This window comes from Peromyscus californicus, unplaced genomic scaffold (assembly GCF_007827085.1).
Source record: "Peromyscus californicus insignis strain IS unplaced genomic scaffold, ASM782708v3 Scaffold_4__1_contigs__length_199733344, whole genome shotgun sequence".
Classification (NCBI taxonomy): domain Eukaryota; kingdom Metazoa; phylum Chordata; class Mammalia; order Rodentia; family Cricetidae; genus Peromyscus; species Peromyscus californicus.
The window spans coordinates 91,479,294-91,506,497 of NW_026294562.1; the positions used below are offsets into that span (position 1 = coordinate 91,479,294).

At 48.5% G+C, this 27,204-nt stretch overlaps 1 protein-coding gene across 2 annotated transcripts in view; it reads left to right on the forward strand.

Moving 5' to 3' along the window:
- Positions 1 to 4,926: 4,926 nt before the first annotated feature.
- Positions 4,927 to 27,204, forward strand: part of Dkk3 (dickkopf WNT signaling pathway inhibitor 3) — a 41,729-nt gene continuing 19,451 nt past the window's right edge. The window contains exons 1-4 of one of the 2 annotated variants that reach the window (XM_052713957.1): positions 4,927 to 5,038; positions 5,915 to 6,150; positions 13,518 to 13,655; positions 15,126 to 15,209. In XM_052713957.1, coding sequence (XP_052569917.1) covers positions 5,938 to 6,150; positions 13,518 to 13,655; positions 15,126 to 15,209 — 435 coding nt within the window. In that variant the 5' untranslated portion in view covers positions 4,927 to 5,038; positions 5,915 to 5,937. Of the gene's footprint in view, positions 5,039 to 5,239; positions 5,382 to 5,914; positions 6,151 to 13,517; positions 13,656 to 15,125; positions 15,210 to 27,204 lie in introns of those variants that run through there. The other variant, XM_052713955.1, reaches the window with a different exon arrangement.

Consider the following 27,204-nt stretch of genomic DNA (forward strand, 5'->3'; position numbering starts at 1 on the left):
TCCTTGTAAGGCCCTGGTGACAAACTAAAGTGGGATTTCACCTAAGTTCGCCCTGGGGGAACCAGTGAGATCACTGGGCGTTTTTTACAGAGCGTGGGGGGAGGCTACTTGCAGCAGTGTGGGGGTTTCTAACTAGCCACACCAGTAAGTCTTCACCCAGCATGGACAACGGCTCCCCCATAGTCTCTGTGGGAAAGCACTTTCCGCCATAGTCTGTGGGCTAGCACCTCACCTCTGAGATCCTGAGCAATTAGGCTAGAATTGCCTACAACTGTCTGGGAAGGGCCGGAGGGTGTGGCTGGACTCACAAAGAAGCATCCATCTCCTCTCCCAACCTCCTGCTTCTCTAAGGGTACTCAACAGGCCTGCACCCTATGGTCTTTCAAAAGCAGGCTGCTTTGCTTGGAGGACTGCATCCTATAATAATCTAAGTATTTGCCATCACACTCCACCACATTTCTTTTTGTGAACTAGTTCTACCAAAATATTCCTCCTGCTGTGAGTCATTCTCCATTTCAGACACATGCAAGAATACACAGAGCACACTGATCCACCTGCTAGCCAAAGAAACAGGGCGAGCAGCCTCAAGGTTCTCCCTCCTGTGCTGTGCTCCGAGGGTGATGGCCAGGAATATGGTCCTCTGGGTCTCTTTTGCACCCGCCCATGGAAACTTGGCAAAAGAAACATATATTTTGGATATTCAGTGGCTGTTGCTCATGGAAATCCTGAGTCCACGTGGACACTCTTTCCAAGGGCAGATGGAGTTTCCATTCAGAAAAGTCTTGGCACAAATTTCTTCTGAACAATTGTGTGTTACAGGCAGGATCTAGGAAGGCTCCGTGAAACTGTGTGGCTGGCATTGCCAAGCAGAGGCCAGCTAATAAAGGGGATGCAAATCACTCCTGGTGACTTGTCTCTGTTCAGCTGCTTAGGAATCTCAAGGGGGGACAGTAAACTCCTGTGAAGTTAGACTGCCTTGAAGAGAATTGTCTCATTAAAACAAAAGAAGGCAAGCCAGGCACAGTGGCTCACACTTGTAAGCCAGGCACTTGGGAGGTGAAGCCAGGATAATTAAGGAGTTCAGACCACCGTTTGCCACTTAGTGAACTAGAAGCCTTGGTTACATGAGACCAAGGCTCAGATAAGTAAATAAATGAAATGGAAGAAAGGAAGGAGAATAAAGTATACACCAAATTGAACAGGTTATATGCAAATAATACCTTTTTTTTTTTTTCCTATGGGTTGAGTATCTGTAGGGATCCTGGAACAATCCCCAAAGGACCTGAAGAATCTAAGGACAGATTTTTGCATATCTCAGAAAGATGTGTAAGAAACCAGGGCCAAGGGTTAAGGTGGCATCTCACCCCCTCTTTCTCCCTCTTCTCCCTCAGGCTCCTGACCTTCACTTGAGGTTTCTTCTTCCTCACTTGGATGGTTTCTTCAGTCTCAAGTCCAAGAGAGAAAGAGATGGGTTCAGCTTAGATGAGCTGCCCATCCTCGGTTTAGTCAAATAAGGTGGTCACCAGTGCCATTACAACCCGATCCCCACCCCTGTCACTGTGAGGTGGAGCAGGGATGGCGGTCCTTCAGGTACTTAGGAAGACTTTGCTTTGACCACTGCTTCACCTGCCTTCCTTCCGTGGTCAGCACCTGCTTGTCCCCACTGCTTCACCCGCCTTCCTTCCGTGGTCAGCATCTCCTTGTCCCCACTGCTTCACCCGCCTTCCTTCCGTGGTCAGCACCTGCTTGTCCCCACTGCTTCACCTGACTTCCTTCCGTGGTCAGCACCTCCTTGTCCCCACTGCTTCGCCCGCCTTCCTTCCGTGGTCAGCATCTCCTTGTCCCCACTGCTTCGCCCGCCTTCCTTCCGTGGTCAGCATCTCTTTGTCCCCCACCCACCCTTGCCTTGTCTGTCTACCTGTTCTTCATTGCCCTGTGGCGTCACAGGCTTGTGCTTATTTGACATGTCCCAGTGGCCACTCTGGGGATGGATTGAAGGTGACTGCAGGGACATGTGTTGTGTGTCATCTCACTTGGCTTTCATTTGAGCTGTGAAAACAGCTGACAAAGACGTTCCCTTTACCTACAACTCTACCTATTTTGTTCCAACGTGTATTCATTATAATCTATTCGAGATGGAGAGAGAGCCAAGTGTGGTGGGGCATGCCCATGATCCTTTTATTTGGAAAGTGGAGGCAGGAGAATTAGGAATTAAAGCATCTTAACCGCATAGTGAGGCCAGCCTGGGCTTACATGTATCACTATACTAGAAAATTTTTAAAAAGAAATAAACAAAACAAAACAAAAACCCCTCTGTGTGTTTTTTCCCTGCCTCCCACTCAGAAGTAGGCTGTATATGCCTATATTATACTTATATTTGTTACTATATGCAAGGATCCATACATAACATCTGCTATTATTTTGTGTTTTAAAAATATGCACATACAGTAGTCTGTGAATTTCATTTTGCAAACTACTTCTTCCACTCTGCATAATGCTTTTGAGACTTAGTAATATTGCTGCCTATAAATGTCACTCATTATTTTTACTGCCACACAGCTTTGCACTGTGCATAAGAACCCCACTTTATCCACTCTCTTCCTGAAAAGTGCCAATAAGTGGCCTCTGTGTGCTCGTCAGCACACACAGAACCTTGATGAGCAGCAGTGTACAGACCTCCTTCAGCATGTGTTTCCAGTGGGTGGATGGCGAGATGCAAAACTGCCGTGTAGCGTCTAACTCTCTAGGAAATTTCTTGTGAGTGACAACCAGCTGGGGCCACGTCTCCATCCATGAAATGAGATGTTTATGTCACAATTGGTTCTCACAGAGGAAATGTGAGAACTGAGAGTGTTACCTAATTATCCCAGAAAGTGTTCCCAATACTCTGAACACAGACAAGCAAAACAACACCCCCTGTGGCAGTTTGAATGAGAGATGCCCCCCATAGGCTTGGTGGGGATTTGAACACTTGGTTCCCAGTGGTGGCACTATGGTTTAGATGAGGCAGACTTGTAGGAGGAAATAGGTCACTGGAGGCGGGCTTTGAGATTACGTATACCCGCCGTATTCCTGTTTGCTCTCCCTGCTTCATGTTCGTATTAAAGATAGGAAATCTCAGCTCCCCATTCCTGCTGCCTCCACTCTGCCAGTACGGACCCTATCCCCTTGGAACTGTAAGCCAGAATAAACTGTCTCTTCCTTAAGCTGCCTTGGGCCTTAGTGTTTTGTTTTGTTTTGTTTTTTCATCCCAGGGTAACTAACCCCTCCACCGCCCCCTGGTGGCCCTAGTGGAGATGGATCTTGGCCAAAGATACAATTGGAATTGTGGAGGTTTAGCAAGTGCCTTCCTCCGAACATGGTCTGTGCAGATCTGCCCCTCTCTGCTCCAGCCCCTAGGCCCCCCCCATCTCACAAAAGACCACCTAGTTAGAGACTCTTCTACCAGTCTCCAGAGTCACTGGACTTTCTTTGCCTTCATCCAAACTTTCCAGAGCCAAGACCACGTCTGGACAAGGGTGGTGTCCATCACTACAGCTTGTCAGTGCCTTGTGGCCAGCCTGGGGCTGTTTGCTAGACTGGCTCAGAGGGAAGCAGGTTGAGAACTTATAATTAAGTTGTGTATAGTCTCTTTTCCTTTTGTGATAGTTTTGTTTAATAACAACTATATATCTGCAAAACAGTTCTGCAAAGAATGATGGTCACAAAATTGAGATCCCCCTTATGAGAAAGCACAGCCCTTTGGCTTTTAATGACCAAAATTAGCAGCACCAACTTCAAAAGGCTGCTGAGTATTCAGTGAGTAGATTCCTGCATTCGGAACATAATGCTTGCTCACTGACCACACCACTGTACTGGTGTACCAGCAGCTATTGCTATAACCACCCGCCCGTTCATTTTCCAGGGACCAAGTGTGTAGGCCTGAGGCCCTGCAGGTACAAAGGAGCTCCTGGTTCCTGGTGGGTAGATGGGGGAGGGACTGGCAAAAAGGGAAGAGCAAAGGGGTAGAATCAGGACTAGATAATCAAAGAAGTGGGGGAAGTTTTTGAAAACACATCTTTTAAGTCCCTCCTTTTCTAGGCACTGAGGAGAGAGCTGCCAATAGACAAGGTTGAAATCTCATTAAGATAGTGACATGGGAGCAGAGGGAGCTAGCCACCCCAGAGGAGAAAGGGGGCATGTTCTCTTTGGCTCTCTATTGCTGTGATAAAGATCATGACTAAAAGCAACTTTGGGAGGAAAGGGTTTATACTCCATCATCACAGGAAGCCAGGTCAGGAGCTAAAGGCCCGAATCTGGAGTCAAGAACTGAAGCAGAGCTAGAGGAAGTCAGTTTGCTGGCTTTTTCTCCTCTGGCTTGCTCAGTCACTTTTCTTCTACAGCCTAGGTCCACCTGCCCAGGCTTGGCATCACCCACAGTGCCTGGGATCTCCCACATCAATTAGCAACTAAGAAAATGCCACGTAGATAGACCCACAGGCCAATCCAATGAGGCAGTTTCTCAACTGGGGTTCCCTTTTCCTGGGTGACTCTAGTTTGTGTCAAGTTGACAAAAAACTAGGCAGCACAGGGAAGAAAGGGGAAGGGTCAGGAAGAGCAAAGGGGTAGAATCAGGACTAGATAATCAAAGAAGTGGGGGAAGTTTTTGAAAACACATCTTTTAAGTCCCTCCTTTTCTAGGCACTGAGGAGAGAGCTGCCAATAGACAAGGTTGAAATCTCATTAAGATAGTGACACAGCCTGTTTCTGCGCCCCGATCCCTCTTCACGCCTCGTGCATATTAAGTAGAACATCCACATACAGCTATAGTCTACACAGACCACGCTAGTTTGGCGAGACTTGGGCTGGTGATGCTGGTCCTAGCCAGTCTGCTATGTCGCCCTCTAGGGGCTTGCTGACATTCTGTTGACCCATTCTTAGGGCCAAAAGTGGATTTTCCTGGCTGGAGACCGTCTAGACCAGCCTGTGTTGGCTGAGGGGCTGGGAGTCCATCCTTTAGGACCGCATCCAAGGCAGAGGCGGGCTGAGAGCCAGCAAGGTAAAATTCAAGAAGATTGTCAGGGACGGCAGAAGCCTGGGTTATCGTGGAGGCAGGGGGCTGCCTGAAAGAGGATGGATCCCCGCAGAGTGGGCCTCCCAGGACTTAGAGAGGCTCGCTTGAGGTTGTGAGCGGCAGAGAGAGCGATTGGCTGTGCGACCGCCCCTCCCGCGGGGCAGAGGCGCAGTGAGTTGGGGTGGGAGGTGAGCAGGCTGCAAGCTCACTGGGTACCGGCGCTGCGTCCCCGCCCCGAGCAGCACTAATTCTTCTCCGGCTGCTCTGTGGCAGCCCCGTGGCCAGGTGTGAGCAGATCCAGCCTACAGCTCAGCTTTGTCCTTTCGAGGTGGGTGCATGGCGGTCATTGTTGTGGGGATAGCCCAGCTAGGTCTCCCCTAGGTAGAGATGGGGGCTTCATGCATTTGGATCACGAGGAGAAGAGGATGACCTGGACTCTGCCGAGCTCCTGGGGGCTGGGAGAGGCTGGGGGCTAAGTAGGGGGCCACGGACTCTCAGCAGTAGAGTTCCACTGTGAACTAGTAAAGGAAGGGACTGGACTTGAACCCGTAGGCCAGCTAGGGTGATCCTGCTCCGGGGTGGGGGTCGGGGGAGAGGGTCTGCTGTTAGTGTAGGAGACCTTGGTTTCTTGGTTCAGGAGGAACCATTATCGTGGCAATCAGAGCTTCCCCTAGGTACTAGAATTGGAGGGGTGCAGGAGGGCATCCAGGCTGGAGCGGATTGCGAGCGCCACTGTCCTCAGCAGGGGCTGCGGCTGGGAGGAGGCTGGGTCTCACTCCATCTGGGGGCGGACTGAGCGGCGGGGCGGGGCGGGCAAGAGGGGTGGTCCTGCAGTGTCTGATAGCGTTCCGGGACACACAGGCGGCGGCCAGCGCGGAGCAAACATGCAGCGACTCAGGGGCATTTTGCTGTGTCTACTGCTGGCGGCGGCTGTCCCCACCGCCCCGGCTCCGGCCCCGACGGCGACTTGGACTCCAGTGGAGCCGGGACCGGCTCTCAGCTACCCGCAAGAGGAAGCTACGCTCAATGAGATGTTCCGAGAGGTGGAGGAGCTGATGGAAGACACGCAGCACAAACTGCGCAGCGCCGTGGAGGAGGTGGGTGCACCCCGAGGGCTCCTGGCTCGGAAAGTAGCAGGATAAGTAGGGGAGTGGGCCCTGGGGGAGGCAATGTTTCCAGCGATGGTCGCAGCACTGGCCAAAGACCTGGCTTTGTGTGGAGCTGGAAAGGGACGTGGAGTGCCCCCGAGTGCAGCGCTGGGCGATCTTTATTCTCAGCTGGTTCTACCTGCCTGCCAAATAGGTCTGGATCCAAGCCTGTTCACGGAGGGAGTCTTAGCAGAATCCTTCCCGGGGAGCTGGGGCCACTGTGTTGCAGATGTCTTTGAGTATGTAGCTGGCTTTCTTCCCCCGGTGGAGCTGAGCTGAGGTTGGAGCCACTCTGGTGTCCCAGCTCAGTGGCTTTGCAGAGGCTGAGGCAGCTGCAGGGAGCTCCAAGTTCTAACATGTCCCTTGGGCGTCAAGCCTGTACCATCTTCCCCAAGATACAGTCAGAATGCCAGTCGAGGGAAAAAAGAGTGTTGAGCTCTGCTGGCAGTCTGCTGAGGGGCGGAAAAGGAAGGCTGAAGAAAGTCCTAAGTCCATGCCGCAGTGATGGTTAGAAGGTAGGGGATGAGGATGCTAGAGGCAACCCCACTTCACCTACACCTAGTCTGTTTTGAAGCCCAAGTTTCAGATTCTCTGCTCCTCAACAATAGGTGGATGGTCAATCATTTAGCATCCTGAACCTCAGTTTCCTGTGAGAATTAGATACAATGCCTCTCACCTGACAAATGAGAGAAGACTTTGGTTTCTCATCTTCAGGTGCCAACACTTAGGATGGCACCCTGCTCTGTCCTCTAAGATGGGCCTCAACTGTGTTGAAAGCTTCCTGGACCTTCTTGATCAGTGTGTGGCTAACTGTCCTTGACACTTGAGGACAGGCTGGATTGGAGTGGAACCAGCCATTTCAGTGAACCGAACAAGTGGGTTGGGACTCTCCACTGTCTCATGGTAACCCCTTGGGCAGTCTTAAATACTGGCCCTTGTCTGCTGGGATAGGTTGCTGTCGCTTCAACCTTGTGTAGTTTGGGTATATTTCCCCCTCCATTCCCCAAGCCAGCCTGATGGGCTTTGCAGGGAACACTGGATTGGGAGACAGTGACATGAGCAACCATGTATGAATATCTACCGGACAGGCCTGGGTCCCAAGACCTGTGGGCTTTCTGAGCTAATGGGACAGTTGGCTTGAAAAGTGACTGAAGGGTGAGGGAGTCAGCTGGACTCCAGCATCCCCCAACTCTGCAACCACAGATTGCACGGAGCTCCTGACCACTCTGGCTCAAAGCAGGGCTTCTGCTGTCCTTCCCCGGGCTGTAGGACACTGCACACTTCTTCCTTCTGCACAGATTCCCAGGAACAGACCAGGTCACTTCCGTGTTTTAGCTCACTGGGAAATGCCCACCACAGTTCAGAAGGTTCGAAACAGGCTTTTTATCATGGCTCCACTCTCTCCCTTTCTGACATATCTCTGCTTGAGTTGTGCAGATTGGTTATAAAACCCAAGACCCTGACCTCGCATCAACCCAAGTCAGTGATCTTCTTCCTAGAGTGGCCTTGTGGGCTGTGGAGACAGGATAGGGGAACCTGAATACTCTCATGGCAGAATACTAGATAGTGGAGACCAACTTTCTCTCATTCAGTTCCCAGCACTGCCATTTATTAGTGATAGGATCCAGGTCTGAAGTGGAGAAAATGCCCACCTCTAAGTCAAAGAGAAGATTCTAGAAAGCAAATTACCCTGTCAAATATTGGTGTAAGGAAAGCAGGTAAATATAAACCAAGTCTCTTCCTCATGAGGTCATTGTGAGGATTATGGGGGATTGTTGGGACTCAGGAAATAATGGCTATCTCTTTTGTCATGGAAGAACTGGTAATGTGACTAGGCTTTGTGGTACACACCAGTAGTCCCAGTCCTTGGGAGACTGAGGCAGGAAGATCACAGATTTGAGGCCAGCTTAGACTACATAGTGAAACCAAAGCCAACCTGGACTACACTCTGAGACCCTCTGTTACAAAACCATAAAAGAACAAAGAAAACAAACAGTAGTAGCATGAATAACAGCAAAGCTTACCAATATTTGATGGATTCTCAGTGGAACCCATCTTTGAAATGTCTGGGCCTGGAACTGTAGCTCAGCAGCAGAGCTTAGCATGCTCCAGGCTCTGATTTTGTTTTTTTTTTTTTTTTTCGAGACAGGGTTTCTCTGTGTAGCTTTGCGCCTTTTCCTGGAACTCACTCTGTAGCCCAGGCTGGCCTCGAACTCACAGAGATCCGCCTGGCCCAGGCTCTGATTTTGATCCCCAGCTCTGGAGTGGGGTGGGAAGGAAGAGAAAAGAAAAATGTAAGGTATTAAAATCAGTCTTAAAGTAGTGTATGATTTTAATAGACTGTGGCTATTGGCTTTTTAAAAGTAACTTTTATTTTTATTTATTATTATTTTATGTATGCATGATGTGTGTGTGTGTGTGTGTGTGTGTGTGTGTGTGTGTGTGTGTGTGTATGTGTATGCATGTACACATACCTGTGTGTCACAGTGCATGTGTGGTTGTGTGGGTTCCAGGGATTGAACTTAGGGTGTCAGGCTGGCACAGCAAACACCTTTACCCTCTGAGCCATCTCACCAGCCCAGCATTTTTTTTTTAAAGAAACTTCCAGAAAGCCCCTTAAATGTCATAAACACAGGGCAGCTGATACCCAAGGGGATGAGGGAGAACCCAGCCACAGGCAGTTGATGTTTACATAGTTGCATCATGAATCTGCTTTCAAGTAACTTCCTGGCTTTTTATTTTTTCCAGCTGCCTCAAGCTGTTGATGTCCCTTGAGGGACAAAGTGGCTGATTTTCTAGGATTATCTTTAGAAAAAGCAAGTCCTCCAGTGGCTTCGATCTAAGATGTTCCTGTTTTCTTACTCCGTGTCATTAAGAAGTGTATGTTAGCGGGCGGTGGTGGCGCATGCTTTTAATCCCAGCGCTAGGGAGGCAGAGCCAGGCGGATCTCTGTGAGTTTGAGGCCAGCCTGGTCTACAGAGCTAGTTCCAGGACAGGCACCAAAGCTACACAGAGAAACCCTGTCTGGGGAAAAAAAAAAGTGTGTGTTAAGGACAAAGTCATTTCATTCCCCCCTCTCCCCAATTGTCACATCTGTAACTGCTATATTTGAGATGTTTTATTCTATGGATTAATTTGTTTTGTGTGTGTATGTAAGTGCCTGTCCCCTGTGTATATGTGAAGGTCGGAGAACAATTTAGGGACTTTACTTTCTCTTTCTACGATGTGGGGCCTGGAGATTGAACTCTGATCGTCAGGTTTGGTGGCAAGTGCCTTTACTCACATGCCATCTCCCCAGCCTGTACCTGGTATATTTTAGAGGGATCTTATGATGTCACTGAGTCTTAGGGAGAGCCCCAATACCAGCCCGGATTTATCTGTTCCATTTTCCTACCGTGCTCTTTTAATAGACGTGCATTTGATGGGCTGTGTATGCCATTTTTAACCACGTTCACATTCTTCAGCTGTGAAGCAACTATTCCTTCAGGCTTCCGTTTCTCTGGCTGGTGGCGGTAATCACTGTGGTTAAAGATTCCGTGGTAAACTGTACTTCTAGTTTATGGTTTCATTAAACAGTCCTTAGCTCATTGCCTCGATACAGCCACTGGAAGAGAGGGACCAGGGTTTGAGAGAGACTGCTCAGCCAGTGGTAGCCTGGAGATTTGGGGGTTTGCCAGCTATCTGAAAGTCAAACTGTACAATTCCAATTCCAGTGGAATTTAGAAAACATTAAGACAGTCTTTGTCTGGATACACCCTCTCCAGTACCTTGCTTTCCTTGTTCCCAGCTAAACCTTACTCTTTGCTAAATAAGCCAGGTCCCTCTCTTTAAAACTATGTCATTTCCTGCCCATCCCTCCTGTCTCTAGTCCTGGTTTCTTTTCTTTCTTCTCCACTTAGTTATAATGGGAGCTTTTCAGACGCTCACTGTTGGCTGCCTGCCCCTTCCACTTCTTCCAAGCTGGCTTCTTCACCAACCGCTTCCTTACAGGACGCTGCAAGGAGAGCGGCTCATGGCGCCTGTTAACCCTGCAACAGGTGCCATAGTGATGCTCAGACTGGGAGTTCCTTAATTCTCATACCTGCTGTACAAAGTGGAGAACATCCTCACGGTACAAGTGTCCAAGCTGTGCTTTAGGCGGGCCTGGAGTCTTGCCTAAGATGATGTGGTTATTTGTGGGGTAAAGCTGGGGATTGAACTTACCTTGTCTGACTCCACAATGCTGGCCCATACCCCCATGCTGCTCTGTGGTGGTGCTGGGGGGCAGCTGGTTGTCTAATTCAGTGCTCATCTTGGTCCTTCTAGACTTGACATGAAGCCTTTGCCACCAGATGGCTCCTTCTTCCAGACTTGATTCTGGCACCAGTCCCCTGACTCCAATCTCTTACTATCCTGGTCCCATTATTTCCTAACTAGTTTAGAACCTGCTGTAGCTCCCAGTCGCCTGGGGCAGGGGTTCTTACCTGAGGGCAGGGGAAGGAGAAGAGAATCTTCCTATTTATCAAAAAACTCACTGACATGTAGAGTCCTGCCTGTAGAAATGACAATTTGGCACATCTAGGAAGGGTCCTAAGTACTGATTTGTTTGTTTGCTTGCTTATTTATTTATTTAAGATTTTGAATGACCTCAGTGTCTCTGACTGAAAAACAGGCGAGCATCTGTATTATAGATGCTCTTTAGATGTGTCTATTGACCACTTACTCAGTTTCCCCCTGTGTGCAGCTGGGTCCCTCTGCTCCAGCTCACAGCATGCCATGCTTGCTTGTTCAGGGTGTTGCAGCTTTGCTTCTGAACTCTGTAACGTTCTCAACCTCTCTATCAAAATCCTCTCATCCTTTGGGATCAGCCCAGTCCTGCCTCCTCCTTCTCCCGAAACCTCCTTCCTTTCTTCTCTAGACCCTGAGTTGCTTGTAGACACCATCACATGAGAAGGGCCACAGTCATCTTTAAACTGGTTTGTGTGAGACTCTCCCCATAAATGTGTAAGTCACCGGGGAGGAAGGAATCTTGGACTGTTTAGGGAAGGCATGCTATTTGAAATCAGAAAGACCTAAATTTGAATCCAAACATTCCCATTTGCCAGTTGATATGATGACCTCTGTCGGCCTTGTTTTCTTTGCCTCTGACAGGAGAGAGAACAACACCTTCCCCAAAGGGGTTGCTGGGAATGTGCACAGCGCCAGGTGTAGTGGCATACACATGAGTAAGGCTAAGATTTTACAAGGAAGCAGTGACAGCCCCACAAGGCAGCAGCGTTCCTCCTTCAGAGTGTCAGCACGACAGTGTGACAGAGGCAGGCACCCAAGACCGCTGGATGAACTGTGTGTGCACAGCAGATCTCTTCTAGTTCAGCATGCTTGGTCCTCACCAGCTTGGCCTTCTGGCTGGGAGTGGGGGTGAGAAAAGGGTGCTATAGTATTTGAGAGAATGAGAGCAGGTGTTGTGGTTCATGGAAGCACTCAGGAGGTGGAGGCAGGGAGTTCAAAGCAAGCCTCGGGTACATGGTAGGTTTGTGGCAGGCAAGAAAGAAAGAAAGAAAGAGAGAGAGAGAGAGAAAGAAAGAATAGGGAGAGGAAGAAGAAAGGAGTAGAGATAGAGAAAATTATTATTTCTATAGGAAAATACTTCTTGAGGATTTGTTTTCCAAAATCAAAACAGCCCAGATAGTAGTACTGATCTCCCAGCCCCTCAGCCAGGACCTTCACTGGATTTGAAATTTCTAGAGACAACATCTGATAGGCTCTGTAGTCCATGACCTGGCCTGCCTTGTGTCTGTGGAGCTGTGGATGGTCATCTGTCACCTGCCCACTCACCAGGGCTAGAGATGTGATGGAGCCAGAAGGAAACGCTGGGTGTAAACATGTGTTGACTGCAGTTGGTGGCACAAGTGTAATCGAGGCTCATAGGACCAGAAGATTTGAGGGTATGACCTCGGAAGCTTGACACCAAAAAGGGCCAAGAAATGTCTCCGGAGAACTAGGAGGGCTGCAGGTCCAGGAACCCACCTACTGATCCCATAGAAGATCCAAGAGATGGGGTGGGGAAGGAGACTCCTGTCTCAAGGATATTCAGTCTACCTGAGTTTTCGTCTCCCTCATACACCAGACCCTGCAGCAAGGATGTGACAACAAATTGTTCAGTTGGGGGACAAACCCCAGAAAATCTTTGCAGAATTAAAAACGAAGTAGGGAGGAGGAAAACAGTAAAGGCGAGGCCCTGAAAACGACCCTGCCTTGGCCACTTGGGGTTTAATCCCACTGGAGCCCACACACTTGTCTTACAAGTAGGAGAGTTGGGATGCTTCTCCCTCAGCCTGTCACGCACTCACTGGAGACATTAACACTTGAGGCTTCCGAAGACTGAGCACATTTCTCTGGCCAGAAAGAGACCAAGGTGCTGCTGGCTGGCTGTATGGAAATTTAATGCAAGTGACCTCTGGGTTAGGCCACCAGGGCCTGGGGAAGGTAACATGCTCAAATTTCAACTCCAGCCTACACTGGGCATCTTGGGAATTCCTCTAGACTCTGTGAGCCTCAGTATCTCTATTTGAAAAATAGGGCTGGGCAGTTGGTGGCTCACGCCTTTAGTCCCAGCACTCAGGAGGCAGAGGCAGGTGGATCTCTGTGAGTTCGAGGCCAGCCTGGGCTACAGAGTGAATTCCAGGAAAGGCGCCAAAGCTACATAGAGAAACCCTGTCTCGAAAAACAAAACAAAACAAAAAAAGAAAGAAAAAAAAGAAAAAGGAAAATAGAGATATTAATATACATCTCCTAGGAGGTTGTGTTATTAAAAGAAAAAAAAAGATTGGCATGGGAGATGCAAAGCCACAAATGTGAATAAGACAAAGAGAATGCAGACTAAAAACCAGAAGTGAGGGGACCATCTGAGGGGAGAGCATGGATGCATGCATGTGTGTGCCATGGTAAATGTGTGGTGGGTCAGGGAACACATCTTCACAAATCACTTCTCTCCTTCCACCTTGCTGGGGCAGAGTCTCCCTCCGAGGCTGCTCTGTGGGCTCCCGGCTGATTCTCCCACAGCCTTGTAGCAGTGCTGGGATGACAGTTTAGAGTCACCATATCCAACATGGCTTCCAGGGATCAAACTCAGGTCTTTAGGCTTGCTTGACAAGCACATTTGCCCTTGGAGGTTGTGAGATTCGAAGGCCATGGAAAACATTGGGAACTCATGTCTAGTTGGCTACTCAGTGGCCTGTCCCTGTCACCAATCTTTGCACCTGTAGAAGGGGGAAAGAGAAGGAGGCCCTTTATTTCCCCCTCAGTTACAACTGAAGGAAACTTATTCAATTTGATAGATGGAGGCAGAAGAAGCAGCTGCTAGAACATCCTCTGAGGCGAACCTGTCACGTTTACCTGCCAACTATCACAATGAGAGCAACACGGATACCAGGGTCGGGAATAACACCGTCCATACGCACGAAGAAATCCACAAGGTAAGGGCTGGGATGTAGCCATGTCTCCTTCCCACAGGGCAGTCCCATTGGGGAGAGAGGGGCTTGTTGTCACGCGTGATACAAAGCCACTAATGTAAGTGAGAGCTGTAGAAAGCAGGTTATAAACCAGCAGAAGGGAGGGTACTGTTCAAGGGGAGAGGTGCGGATCAGGCACCAAGTTGCTTCTGTGCTGATTAGTCAGCGTGTGAAGCTGAGGCTTCTTCATAGGTGAGAAGGGGGACCTCGCCTCTTAGGCTTCCGTGTGTGCCTTTGTCAGACTTGAAGAAGAGACCTTACGGTAGACACGTCTTCACTATCTCAGTAGGAGCAACTCTTTAGTGACACACCTCACTTTAAAGAGGGGACCCTTGGGTTGGGTGTGGTGGAGCACACCTTTCATCCCAGCACTTGGGAGGCAAAGACAGGAGCATCAGGAGTTTAAGGCCAGCCTTGGCAATACAGTGACTGAGGTGGACGACTTGAGGGCCTTGGGGGAGCAAAAGTAGAGCGAGCAAAGCAGAGCAGGATGGCGGAGAGTGACCCTTGCTGCCTGGGAAGTAGAAGCTGACCCTGTCTGCAGAGTGGGCCACACTCCTCTTGGTTCTGGCTGCAGACGCTTGAGATAGTACAGCTGGCACCGACCCTAAAGATGTCAAAATAAGAACACTGAATCAGGGAAGAGAAATGACTGGGTGGTTGCCTGCTGCTGAGCCCAGGCTCAGAGAACACAGCTCTTCTGGTCCTGGGCCAGACCCATCTTTAGTCCCAGGCTTGGAGGAGGCAGGAGTGGCCCTGATTCCTTGCTGGGTGTGGCTTTCAGTACCTACCCTCAGCACAGAATTAGGGCAGGCCACAAGCTGGCACGGGGGCAGGCTTCCTTTGTGCTTCAGGGCTCTCTTGTGAGATGAATAGTTCTATAGAATGAGGAGCTGGGGGGAGTGGCCAGAGCTTTTGCCTTCTCACCAGACATTTGTTTGGCTAGGTGCACAGACTGGATTTTTTTTTTAAGACAGAGTCTCGTGTAACCCAGTCTGCCCCCCAACTTACTATATAGCTGAGGATGACCTTGAACTCCTGATCCTTCTGCCTCCACAGTCCAAGTGCTGTGATTATAGGCCTCTGCCATCACGCTGGTCAGACTGGAATTTTGTCGAAAGAATCTCGACACTGAGTGCCAAGTGATGAGCCCCAAGAGTGATAAAAATAGCTGGTGTTGAGTGCTTCCTAGGTGGCAGGCACCACCCTTTGTGCTGTCCACTAGCACTTTGTTCCCTATGCACAGTGACCTGGTGATGTGGATTCGGAATAGCTCCAGGAACTCTGTCCACTGGCAGTGCCGTGATTAGAACTGAGAAGGGGGAGTGGGCATCCTGTTGACTCCCATTCCAGAAAGTGAAAAACAAACAAAGGCTGTAGATTTTTTCCCAGAATTCCTTGTTTCATTTTTATTACACCTGTGTTTGTCTGTAGATCACCAATAACCAGACCGGACAGATGGTCTTTTCTGAGACAGTCATTACATCTGTAGGGGATGAAGAAGGCAAGAGGAACCATGTAAGTTACTGTCTCTCTCCTTTCATGCCCTGAAGTAATGCACCTCTGTGTAGTGCAGCCTGCAGACCTAGGCTGCAGGTCATGGGGGGCAGGGGCAGACTCCCCACTCATCTCCAACCTTCTCACTGCCAATGGGTTCCATCTCTGACAGGGCCAGGCAGTCTGAGAGAAGGCTACACCTTCAGATACCTGGGTCAGAAACAAGGGCTGTTGAATCCAGCTCTGATTTGTGCCTCTAATTCAAAAGGAGAACAAGTGTGAGGTATATATAAGATCCTTTGGTAATAGACCCTGTGTCCCAGCTGATAGAATACCCAGAGCCATGGGATGGCCCATGCCTTATATAACCGCAGCTCTGGCTAGGTGGTTTGTGAGCCAGTAGCCGAAAGGTGAAGAAGGCTGCCTGGCGTCCCTGGCTTCAGGCTCTGGTCCCCATAACTTCATAGTCTGCCTGTGGCTTAGTCCAAAGGTGTGTTGGATTTTGTAGGATTATGAAGTCCTAAAGTTGGCAGGGATCCGATGTGCACTCAAGTCAGGGAGAACCCAGTGGGAGTTACTGATCAAACCTCGGGGCCAGAGAAGAATTTCCTGTATGTGGATGTGGTTGTTGGAGACAAGGCACTTCCTTGTGAGGACAGCAGGACAGTCTCTTTGCCCAGATGCCTCCCACAGCCCTGGCGAAGGCATCCAGGCTTTGTGCCCACTCTTGACCTCACTGCTGAACTGGTGGATTACCAGGAAGGTGGTGGTGTTTTGGTTGGAGTCAGAACTTTCTTTTTGTTTCTTTTCTGCTTGTTTTGGCATAGTGCTCAAATGTGGAGAGTTGGTAGACATTTACCACAGGCTGGGGAGCTGGTTGGCTGTGTGACAGTAGTTACTACCTTTCAAGAGAGGCTGGCGGAATATGGAATGGGTTCTACTGTGAACTGGAGGGGGCCTGGCTACAGAGCCAAAAGCATGAGCTTATCTCTGCTCTACGAACTGGACACCTCAGTTTCCTACTTATCAGCTCATGCTTCATACCTTCTCTTGGTTCTGAAAGGACGGAGAAATGGGCCTGTGAGACAAAGGTGGGCCTAGTAAAGCCTGGAAGGGAGGGAAGCCGGCTTTGCTTCCTTTTTAATACATTCATGTGTATAGTATGTGGAAGCCGGAGGATGACCTTGGATGTCAGTCAGCCTCATGAACACTGTCCACCTACTGTGAGGCAGGGTCTCCCACTGTCCACCAACTGTGAGGCAGGGTCTCCCACTGTCCACCTACTGTGAGGCAGGGTCTCCCACTGTCCACCTACTGTGAGGCAGGGTCTCCCACTCTCCCACTGGCCTAGAGCTCACCAATTAGGCTAGATTAGTTGGTCAGCAAGCCTCCCATTTCTACATGGCTTCCTGGTGCTAGGACTATAAATGTGGCCATCACACCAAGCATTTAGAACTCAGGTCCTCATGTATATAAGACAAATGGTTTACTGCCTGAGTCATGTCCTGGGCCCAGGACCAGCTTTTAAAGCAGAAAGGCAGAGAGAGAGAGAGAGAGAGAGAGAGAGAGAGAGAGAGAGAGAGAGAGCTCAAACCAACCAGAGAGCTCAAACCAGCCAGTCTTGGCACACCATGGGCAACCTTCCTAGAAGGAAAACATTAGAGAATTCCTATGCTTGAAGCTCATAGGAGACAGAGCCTGGAAGAAAGCTGCCTGAGTAGAAAGGGCAGAGCAACAGAATTCACAGGGCTATCAATCAGAAAGAAGGCCTTAGGCCTTATTTCTCACTGATCCTCTTGACTCCAGGATGCCCTCAGGATGATGCTCAGACTATAAGAGGCCCATGTACACATGTTACATGGGGCATCCCTAATCAAAATGGAGCCTTGAACACCCCTGATCCCTCCCAGCCCTTGAATACTGTTGAGGGGATAGTGATTCTAAAAGCTATGCGTGGGTAAAACACAAGACCTCCAAGATGCTAAGAGTGTTCCCTAGACCAGAGGACAGCTGCGTCTACACTTGTGCTGGGTGCTTGTAATTTGTGCTGGCTTTCTTGGGTGTGCCTGGACTTGTGTATCTGTGTATGGCCCAGCTTGGGTCCTCAGTTGAAAAGCCCACATAGCACTTGCTCATTGGGTGACAGGGGACATAAACATGGCACTTGTGTGGTACATAATCTGAACCCCTTTGTGTGGTAGACAGCTTCCAGGAGACAGGACACTAGAGGGGAGCCACATAGACAAGGCAGAGGTGGGGGCTCATCACATTTTTTCCCTTAGGTCCTGGGAGGTGAGGGAACTGAGTTTCTCTGTGAGAATAAATGTCACTTTGATTGGCAGAAGGGAGATCTAAGGTTGGGTGTCCCACTGGCCAGAGCCTGGCTCCTCTTTCTGCTCCCTATTAGTCTCACAGGGCTTTAGAACACAGACTGAAGCCTTTACAAGCTCCCTTGAAGGGACGGCATGTGACAGAGGTAGTGTGTCTACTTCACTGTAGGGCCTGGCTAGTGTCACAGTGGCATATCAAGTGTCAAGAAAATGGCACCTAGTTTCCAATGCCCACAGCACTTTTCATTCAACCCCACCCAACCTTGGCTCACCGTGGTACACATTAAGCCAGGTTCTGGTGCATGATTACATTTATTTATTCATTTAGTGTGTGTGTGTGTGTATGTGTGTGTGTGTGTGTGTGTGTGTGTGTGTGTGTGTGTGTGTGTATGTGTGTGTGTGTGTATGTGTGTGTGTATGTGTGTATGTGTTGTGTGTGTGTGTGTGTGTGTGTGTGTGTGTGTGTGTGTGTGTGTGTGTATGCAAATGTGTGGGTCCATGTGCATGGAAGTCAGAGAAGAACTTGTGCAAATCAGTTCTCTTTCCATCATGTAAGTCCTGGGATTGAACTCAGGTCATTAAGCATTGGTAGCAAGCACCTTTACCTGCTGAGACCTCCTGTAGGTCTTTCCTCTCTCTTTCTCTCTCTCTCTCTCTCTCTCTATATATATATATATATATATATATATATATTTTTTTTTGGAGACAAGGTTTCACTATGTAGCCCTGGCTGGCTTTGAACTTGAAATGATCCTTCTGCCTCTGCCTCCCAAGTGCTTGGATTATAGGTGTGCATCATACCTGGCTCTCAACCAGTATCTTTTCTTTTAATTTAAGTTAGTTTTGTCTGCATGTATGTAAATACACCACATTCATGAGCGTTGCCCACTAGAAGAGAGTGTCAAAACCCTTGGAACTGGAATTACAGACAGTTATGAGCCACCATGTAGATGCTGGGAAACAAACTTCAGCCCTCTGCAAGAACAATGTGTGTTCTTAACCTCTGAGCCATCTCTCCAGCCCTCGAGGGCTATCTTTATAGAACTGTGAAGTTTCTGAGCAGAATGCTGTGAATGCCAGATTGTCTCTGAAGGAACACAGCAGACATGTAGTGTCACACCATCTCATCCCATAGTTCCACAACTTAATGATTTTTACAGGTGACTCTAACTTAACACTTCACACTACAGAAACTGTCCTTAAAAGGGATTCCCCATCCCAAAGAGCAAAAGTCACAACCCATTCAAACCTTCATATGCCATAAACAGGGCTAAATTTTTGAATTTAAAATTCCCAGATGAATTCATTTAAAAGCAATCACCAGGCACAACATATTTTTCTTTCTTTAAATGTGGTGTTCATATTAATATGTATGGTAACCCGAGGAGGTTCATGGAAAGTTCCAGACAGTAACACTATATGTCTGTCTAGAAATTTCAGTCTATGTAAGACACTGGTCTGTTTTTACACTCAGATGCGAGAGGGGGAATACCCTAGGCATGTAATTTCACCTGAGTGCCTCAGCTGATGCAGATTCAGCCAGACATCTTTGTAAGGGGCTTTTGTGTTGAGCCTTTGGCCAGGCCCCTCTGCGGGCCAGTGAGCAGGCTGACCATTGTGCTTCTGTTGGATAGGGGATTAGGGGGAAGTGGCAGTTGGGAGCTGGAAAGGACAAGCTATTATGCATTAGTGGGAAGCTTTTCTTCATAGAGGAGTCTGGCCTACTTAACTAAGCCACCATTTTGAAAGGCTATGGCCTCTGATTAAAACACATCCTGCAGCTACACGATTTATCATGCCCGCATTGGCTACATTCCAGGCTTCACCTCCCTAGGTGATATAAGAGCAAGTCTGTTTGTTTTCCACACAAACACACCCAGTTTGAAGCTATCTAGTAAACTCCAAGGTACTAGCCAATAGTCTGAGGCCATGGGTGGATGGATTTCACCATTTCACCAGAGCCATACAGGAAGTAGAAATTTGAATGCCTCAGTAATCTCTTTGTTCAAGAGAGTGACCAGTGTTGATGTCGTCCTTTTGACTGGAGGCAATGGATGAAGGTAGTATGCCCTTGCTGTGGCTGCGGAACCAATGGCTTCCCCAGTTTGAAGTCACCTTGACTGTTGCTCCTGTTGGATCCTGGGGAAGGTGGGATGTTACACCCTGACAGAGCTTTGGCAGATGTTTCTTTTTTCTCACAGGGCAACAAGCATACCATCCCTGGGAGAGAGACCAGAACTGAGTGGGAGGGGAAAGTGTGACCAGTTCCCAGCATCCTGCTCAGACCTCTCCTACCCCCAGCCTGGTCACATGTCACAGAGGAAAGGCTTGCATGGGCATGGCTTGGTTCCTTCCATACCCTGATTTCTGCTGCTGTCTGCCTGTCAAGTTACTGGACATGCTAGAGATGCCAAGATTCTGGGGATGTGTGTGTGTGTGTGTGTGTGTGTGTGTGTGTGTGTGTGTGTGTGTGTGTGTGTATGTGTGTGTGCGCACGCGCACGAGCCCTCACGCGTGCGTGCACACACACAAATATGTGTGGAGCCCAGAAGTCAGCCTTGTGTGTTGTTCTTCAGGTATTGTCCACTGTGTTTTTTGGGACAGGGTCTCACTGGCCTGGAACTCACCAAGTAGGCTAGACTGGCAAACTAGTGAGCTAGGGATTCATCTCTTTCTGTCTTCCCAGTGCTGGGATTACAAGGTGCATACCACTATGCTTGGCTTTTTTTAAAAGATAGGTTCTGGGGATTGAACTCAAGTCCTCATGCTTGCATGACTGAGCATGTACCCCTGGGGAGGGTACAAGCCTCCTGAGAATTCTGAGGCAGTTTCTAGAGACTCTGCCTCCTGGGAAGTCCTGCTGGGCTAGGCCAGCTTGGAGGACTGAGCTCCAAGAAATGTAGCTCTTTCCTTCAGTTGGCCCTGGGGCGGAATGGAGACGTCTACACAAGGTAGGCAGAGGCAGGCATTCCAGCACTGCCCTCACCCCTGCAGCCTCTGCCTTCTGAGAATCCGTGCAGAAGATTGACAAGAGCTCTGTGGCATGCTCATTATTAAGGAAAAGCAAATTAAAGCTGGGCTGTGCTTCACAACTGCCCTCCTTCCCAGAAACCTGCTGGGAAAAAGAACAGGACTAAACAGGAAGCTGAGGCTGTCGGGAGGCCTCCACTGCCTCTGTCTGAGAAGGTAGCTGTGGGACAGTGTCTTCTACAGTCTCTGAGTGCTTTGCTGGAGATCCTAGCCACAAGCTGAGCCTTCTGTTGTCCACAAGCTGATCATTCTCTTGCTGCTCTGTGCATGGTCTGTGTGGTTGATGCACACAGGAGACAGAAGGGGCCATCCTGAGCAGCAGACAAGGAGAGGAACTGATGGACAGGTGCTGCAGGGGTAGGTGTAGGCCATGGCAGGTGTATGCTGCTTCTATAGAAGAAAACAGACCTGCTCTTCTATGGGGGGTGTCTTGGGCTGCTGTGGACGTCCTCTGCCATGGTCAACCCCTAAATACATAGAGTGTGATGCTTTTACATCAGGCCAAGCATAAGGCTCTTATGCCTTAATACCATAGGGAAAGAATTACATGGAAAATTGAAGATCTCCACCACTCTGCAACATGGCTAATTACCCCCAAATACAGTTGGTGTGGGGGGAAGTGCTCACAGGGATGGGATGTCCTCAACCAAAATGTCCTTCAAAAAGGAATCTGTCATCTGTAAGTGATTCCACATCTTGAATTGAAACACTACGGTCTTAATAAATGAGTTTCAGGCCAGGAATGTAGCTCAGTTGGTAGAGTACTTGACAAGAATGCATGAAGGCCTAGGTTCCATCCCCAGCACTGCTTAAATGTGGTATGGTGGTATACACCTGAAACCCTAGCACTTAGATGGAGACAGGGGAAGCAGACATGCAAGGTCATTCTCAACTACATAGTGAGTTCAAGGCCAGTTTGGGCTACATAAGAGTCTGTTTTATAGTGAAAAAAGTAAGTAAATAAGATTCATTTAGGTTTAATGAAAATTGGTATAAAAAGATAAAAGGATACCTTCAACAGATTGTTAGGAAAATCAATTTCAGACCAGTACATATATAAGTTACATAAGATATACATGTGTAAGATATAAAAACATCTCATTTTTAGGAAAAAAGTATGTATAAAAAGCTTGATAAATATACACTAAGTTGTCAACAGTAGAAACCTCTGGAGGAATTTCAGTTTATGTGGACTATTCTTTATAGAGTACTGTTTTGAAAATATTTTTAATGGGATAGACAGATGGTTTAGTATAAGAGTGCTTGATGCTCTTGTGAGAGGACCCCAGTTCAGTTCCTAGCTCCCACAACCTAGGGTTCACAATTGTCTGTAACTCCAGCTCCAGGGGCTCTGTCTTAGGGTTTCTATTGCTGTGATGAAGCACCATGACCAAAAGGCAAATTGTGGAGGAAAGGGTTTCTTTGGCTTACACTTCAGCATTGCTGTTCATCACTGAAGAAGTCAGGATAGGAACTCAAACAGGGCAGGATCCTGGAAGCAGGAGCTGATGCAGAGGCCATGGAGGGGAGCTGCTTACTGGCTTGCTTCCCCTGGACTGCTCAGCCTGCTTTCTTATAGAACCTAGAACCACCAGCCCAGGGATGGCACCACCTACCATGGGCTGGGCCCTCCCCCACTGATCACTAAATGAGAAAATGCCTTACAGCTGGATCTCATGGAGGCATTTCATCAACTAGGGCTCTTTCCTCTCTGATGACCCTAGTTTGTGTCAAGTTGACACACAAAACCAGCCAGTACAGGCTCCCACACCCTCTTCTGGCCTCTATGGGCATCTGATCACATGTGTCATATACATAAAATAAAAATAATCTTTAAAAACAGTTTTGAAGACCTTGTCGTTTAGTCATAATTTCAGTGCAGACAAGCATTTCTGTTGTGTAAGCAGGAGGGCAGCCCACTTAGGCAAAGTTGTGAGAGATCCTGCAGAATTTCCCACCTGAGAGTTGTGCTTGAAATTTCAACAATTTCTGAGGCTTGTTTCTGGGCAGCCTTGGCTACGCTGAGTACCTCGGTGGGTGGTCCTCCAGAAGGCTCAAGGAGAAGGAAGAGCTTGTCTGTGGTGTGTTTAGGGTCCTGAGTAAGGTCAAAGGGGTGGCTGTTGGGACTGTGAAGTGAAGCAAATACAGAGTCTTCTGAATTTGGTCTCACTCCAGTTCTCTGTGTCAGAGAAAGGTCAGATTTGCATTGCAGGCTGTTCCCAAGACCAAACACCATCCACCCCTGTTCCCCTCTCAATGTGGGCCAGATAAGGAGGTGGGAAGTCCCTGCAGGATCCAGCTGTGTGCTCAGTCTGTGTGAACTCATGGGCTGAGTCACATGGGGGAGGAGATGATGACCACTTAGAGGCTACTGCCTCCACCTCTGAAAATCTGAAAACAGCAAGCCTGCCTTCCTTCTACTCTCTGCCCCTGTTCCATCCCCTCCCATAGGTGTTTATATGCTGCTAGCAGTTCTTTAGTGAGTTAAATAAGGCTGGCCACAGCCAGGTCAGTTCAAATGACCCTTGATACTTATTAGCTGGGTGCCTTTGATTAGTATCTTAACTGCTTTGTGCCTTAATTTCCCTATAGGTAAAAATGAGTTCATCAAATTTCCTTCAAGCCAGGAGTAGTTACCAGCATTCAGGAGGTGGAGGTAGGAGGATCATGAGTTTGGGGTTGTTCTTGGCCACACAGCAAGTTTAAGACTAACCTGAGCTACATGAGACCCTTTTTCTTTTTCAACACACACACACACACACACACACACACACACACACACACACACACACCAGACAAAATGAATTTGTCCCACATATTGTATTCATGAAGTTAAAATAGCCCATGTTAAAACCAGTGTATGGTGTCTGGATTATTGGCCAATTTCTGTTATCATATTTTGCCTGCCTCCAATCCATGCCTATCATAATTCCCTGCATTATTCCCTCAACTCATTCATTATCCATTCACTAGCATAGCATGCTCTTTTGACTACTTACTATGTTACTAGCAGGCTTGTGTAAAAGATTTTAACATCACAGGGAACCCAGGTTCAACCAATCAACTAAATAAATAATTACAGTTAGTGCATAATTTATTTCTTTTTAAATATCTTTGAAATTATTTTTAAGAGTGTGTGTGTGTTTACATTCATGTGTGTCAAATGCCCAAGGAAGCCAGAAGAGGGCGTCAGATCCCCTGGTGCTGGAGTTACAGGCAGTTGTGTGCTACCTGGGATGGGTGCTGGGAATGGAACTCAGATCTTCTGGAAGAGATCTTAACCACGAGCCATCTCTCTAGCCTTATTCATTTCTTTGTAAGACAGGGTTTTGCTATGGCTGCCGTAGCCAAGTCTGGTCTTAAACCCCTGCCTCAACCTCTTCAGCGCTGTGGGTTATGGGTGTATACCACAGATATGTAATTTCCAAAGCAGACATTCAACTAGGCAGGGTAGCCTGAGAGGACTTTGTTGGGAGGGAGGGTAGGATTCTGCATAGTCTGTCATGTTTCTGATTGCTCTGTAAGTCGGGACTCTAACTGCCCAGTTGTTCTAGACTGCCTCTTTAAGGGTATTGGGTAGATTTGGGAGATAAGAACTGCTCTCCCTCCATGTACAGATGTGCTCCAACATCAAAGGTTTTATTCCCTAAGCTTCCAATTCTTCAGGTGTGACACAAGCTCATGCAGGAGGTGAGGTTTCCCTAATGTGTGCATGAAGCTTAGGGAGCCAGAGGACCGGCACAGACATCGAGCTCACACTGCTTGTGTGCAGCTGACATCAAATCCTTTGTCTCCCACCCCAGAGTCTGGTGTGAAACAGGAGGGCTCCCTTGTCACCTTGAAGGCAGAGGAGACTCAGGCCCTTTGCATTCTTGATGGGCTTCCTGGAAGAGGTGGTAGTTGCGCTGTGTTTGCAATGGTGTCTCAGAATTAGTTGCAGGGAGGAAGGGCATTTCTTTCTGAAGTATTGATTCTTCAAAGTCAAGAAGACACGCAGCTGTAAGAGCTGCAGAACACTCATTTAGAATGCCAGAGCATGGTGGGAACAGCAGCTGAAGCTGGGAAGGGGTGGGGATTAGGTCAGGAGACTTGGAGAACCCAGCCAAGGAGTCAGCAGACATGCTGAGTTAGGCCTGTTCTGTGTGTGAAAGCCCTTACTACCCGCTGTACTGCATCAGCGAGCTACCACATGATCCCCAAAGCTGGGAGCCAGGAGGACCAGGTTTGGATGGCAGAGGCATCTCTGAGGATGCAGCTTTGCTGAAGCTTAAAACCCAAGTCCCTTCGGACTGCAGAGTCTGTGTCCCGCAAAAGCCTGGCTTGGGGCCTAGAAGTCTGGAACGTTTTACTTGAAAGTGGAGCACAGACCAGATAAGTCACACTGATCGCACCTAAAATCTGGTTAGCCTGATGCCATTAACTGTAGAACAAGCTGTGTTCTGAGCTCTTGGGACGTGTAGGGGCCAAACTGTCTTGTGCAGGCGTGTGGCTGTCTTCTGCCTTGGGAACTTGGGGATTCTTCCAGGCACCAGCCCAGGGGCCTTTGCATCCTGTTTGTCAGCTCTGCCTTTGCCCTTCTTTGCTCTTGGTGTTTGTTGTCCTGAGACCCTCACAAAGCTTGTGAGCCCAGCTTGTTTTTTTAAATAATATTACAAATGTAATAATAGTGAGGTCTGCATGCTCCCCCATGGTTTCTCATTTAGTCACTGTGACTCAGAAGGTGATCAGATTAAGCACCCCCTCCCCAAATCCAGCCGTTTGTGAGCCAGGGTAAATACTGGCTGTTGTGATGGAACACAGTAAGTGTTCCATACTAACTGGTGATTATAATGGCAATGGGAGTGCTCCATCATGAAAGCAAACACTGCCTGCTGTGTGCCAGGTGCTTAGTGAGGGGTCTCTAGCACCCCTCCCGCCATCTACATGACGGCCATCCAAGCAGGACACTCACTGACCCCAGATTGAGTAACTGAGACACAGAGAAACAATCCAAGTCCATAGGTGGCAGAGCCAGTACTAACAAGAGGGGTAAACATTTAGGTCTTTCTCACTGACTCAAAGATTCCTAAAACACGTCTTTTTCTTTAGTAGAGTTGTTGGTTTGCTCCTGTCTTTTAATGACACGATCTCTTGCATCCCAAGAGAGCTTCAGTCTTGCTCTATAGCTCAGGATGACATGAAGCTTTTGGTCATCGGGGTAGTGGTGGAGACAAGCAGATCTCAGGGTCTCACTGGTCAGCCAGTCTGGCTAAAATGGTAAGCGGCAGGTTCCCTGAGAGACACTGCTCAAAAAATAAAGTGAAGAATCATGAAGAAAGAGATCTATGTCAATCTCTGGCCTTCACATGCACACACACCAGTGAGCATAGTCATGTCTACACACACACACACCAGTGAGCATAGGCATGTTCACATGCACACACACCAGTGAGCATAGTCATGTCCACATGCACACACAGCAGTGAGCATAGTCATGTCCACATGCACACACACCAGTGAGCATAGGCATGTTCACATGCACACACACCAGTGAGCATAGGCATGTCCACATGCACACACAGCAGTGAGCATAGTCATGTCCACATGCACACACACCAGTGAGCATAGGCATGTCCACATGCACACACACCAGTGAGCATAGGCATGTCCACATGCACACACACTAATGAGCATAGGCATGTCCACATGCACACACAGCATCGAGCATAGTTATGTTCACAGGCACACACATATAATACACACTTTAAAGAAAAAAAAAAGCCAGCTTCCCATTCCTGTGGGGATATACTCAGCAGTAGAATACCCAGTATACAGGGTCTTCTATTTTTTATGGATGTTTTGCCTACATGTATGTCTATGTACCACTGTTCTGCCTGGTGCCCGAGAAGAGGGCATTGGATCCCCTGGAACTGGAGTTACAGAAGGTTGTAAGCTGCCATGTGGATGCCGGGAATCTCACCTGGACCCTCTGAAAGAGCAGCCAGTGCTCTAACCACTGAACCATCTCTTTGGCCCTTTACAGGGCTTTCAGTTTGGGGCTTGTTGAACAGTTGCCATATTGCCTCCCACAGTGACTTTCACATCCTGTCCACCATGAGCATATCTTGCCCTTCTCAAATCTCATGATTGTAGGCACTGGGAGACATGCACCAGGAACTAATTTGGAAGATTATCTGGATGTTTATGGTCTTACCTCAACACTCTGGAGGCTGAGTCAGGAGGATTGCAAGTTTGAAGCCAATCTTGGATGCATAATGAAATCTTTCTCAAAAACAACAGTAACAACAAAACAAAACAACACATAAAAGCCAAACCCCCCAATAACTCCTGGTCTCTTTTGCCCTTGGATGGGGCAGCACTTTCCCAGTTCTGACTCCAGAAGTTGCCTCTGAGTATGGCAGCCTCAGTAGAGGGAGATCCAGTGCTGCTGGCCCTGCATTCTCAGCCCGCACAGGGGCCTCTAGTTGATGTGTTCAAGACTGCCCATGGTCTTATACACAGGCCCTTAGCTTGAGCTCTGGAATCACAAGATCAGCTTTGGTGGCTTTCCAGGAATCTACACCCCCAGCCTCTCTATATGAGACTCCACATCCCCTCTCTAGCCTTCTAAAAGAACCCCCCCCCCCCCATTTCTCTGCTAGATATGCCAGACCCCA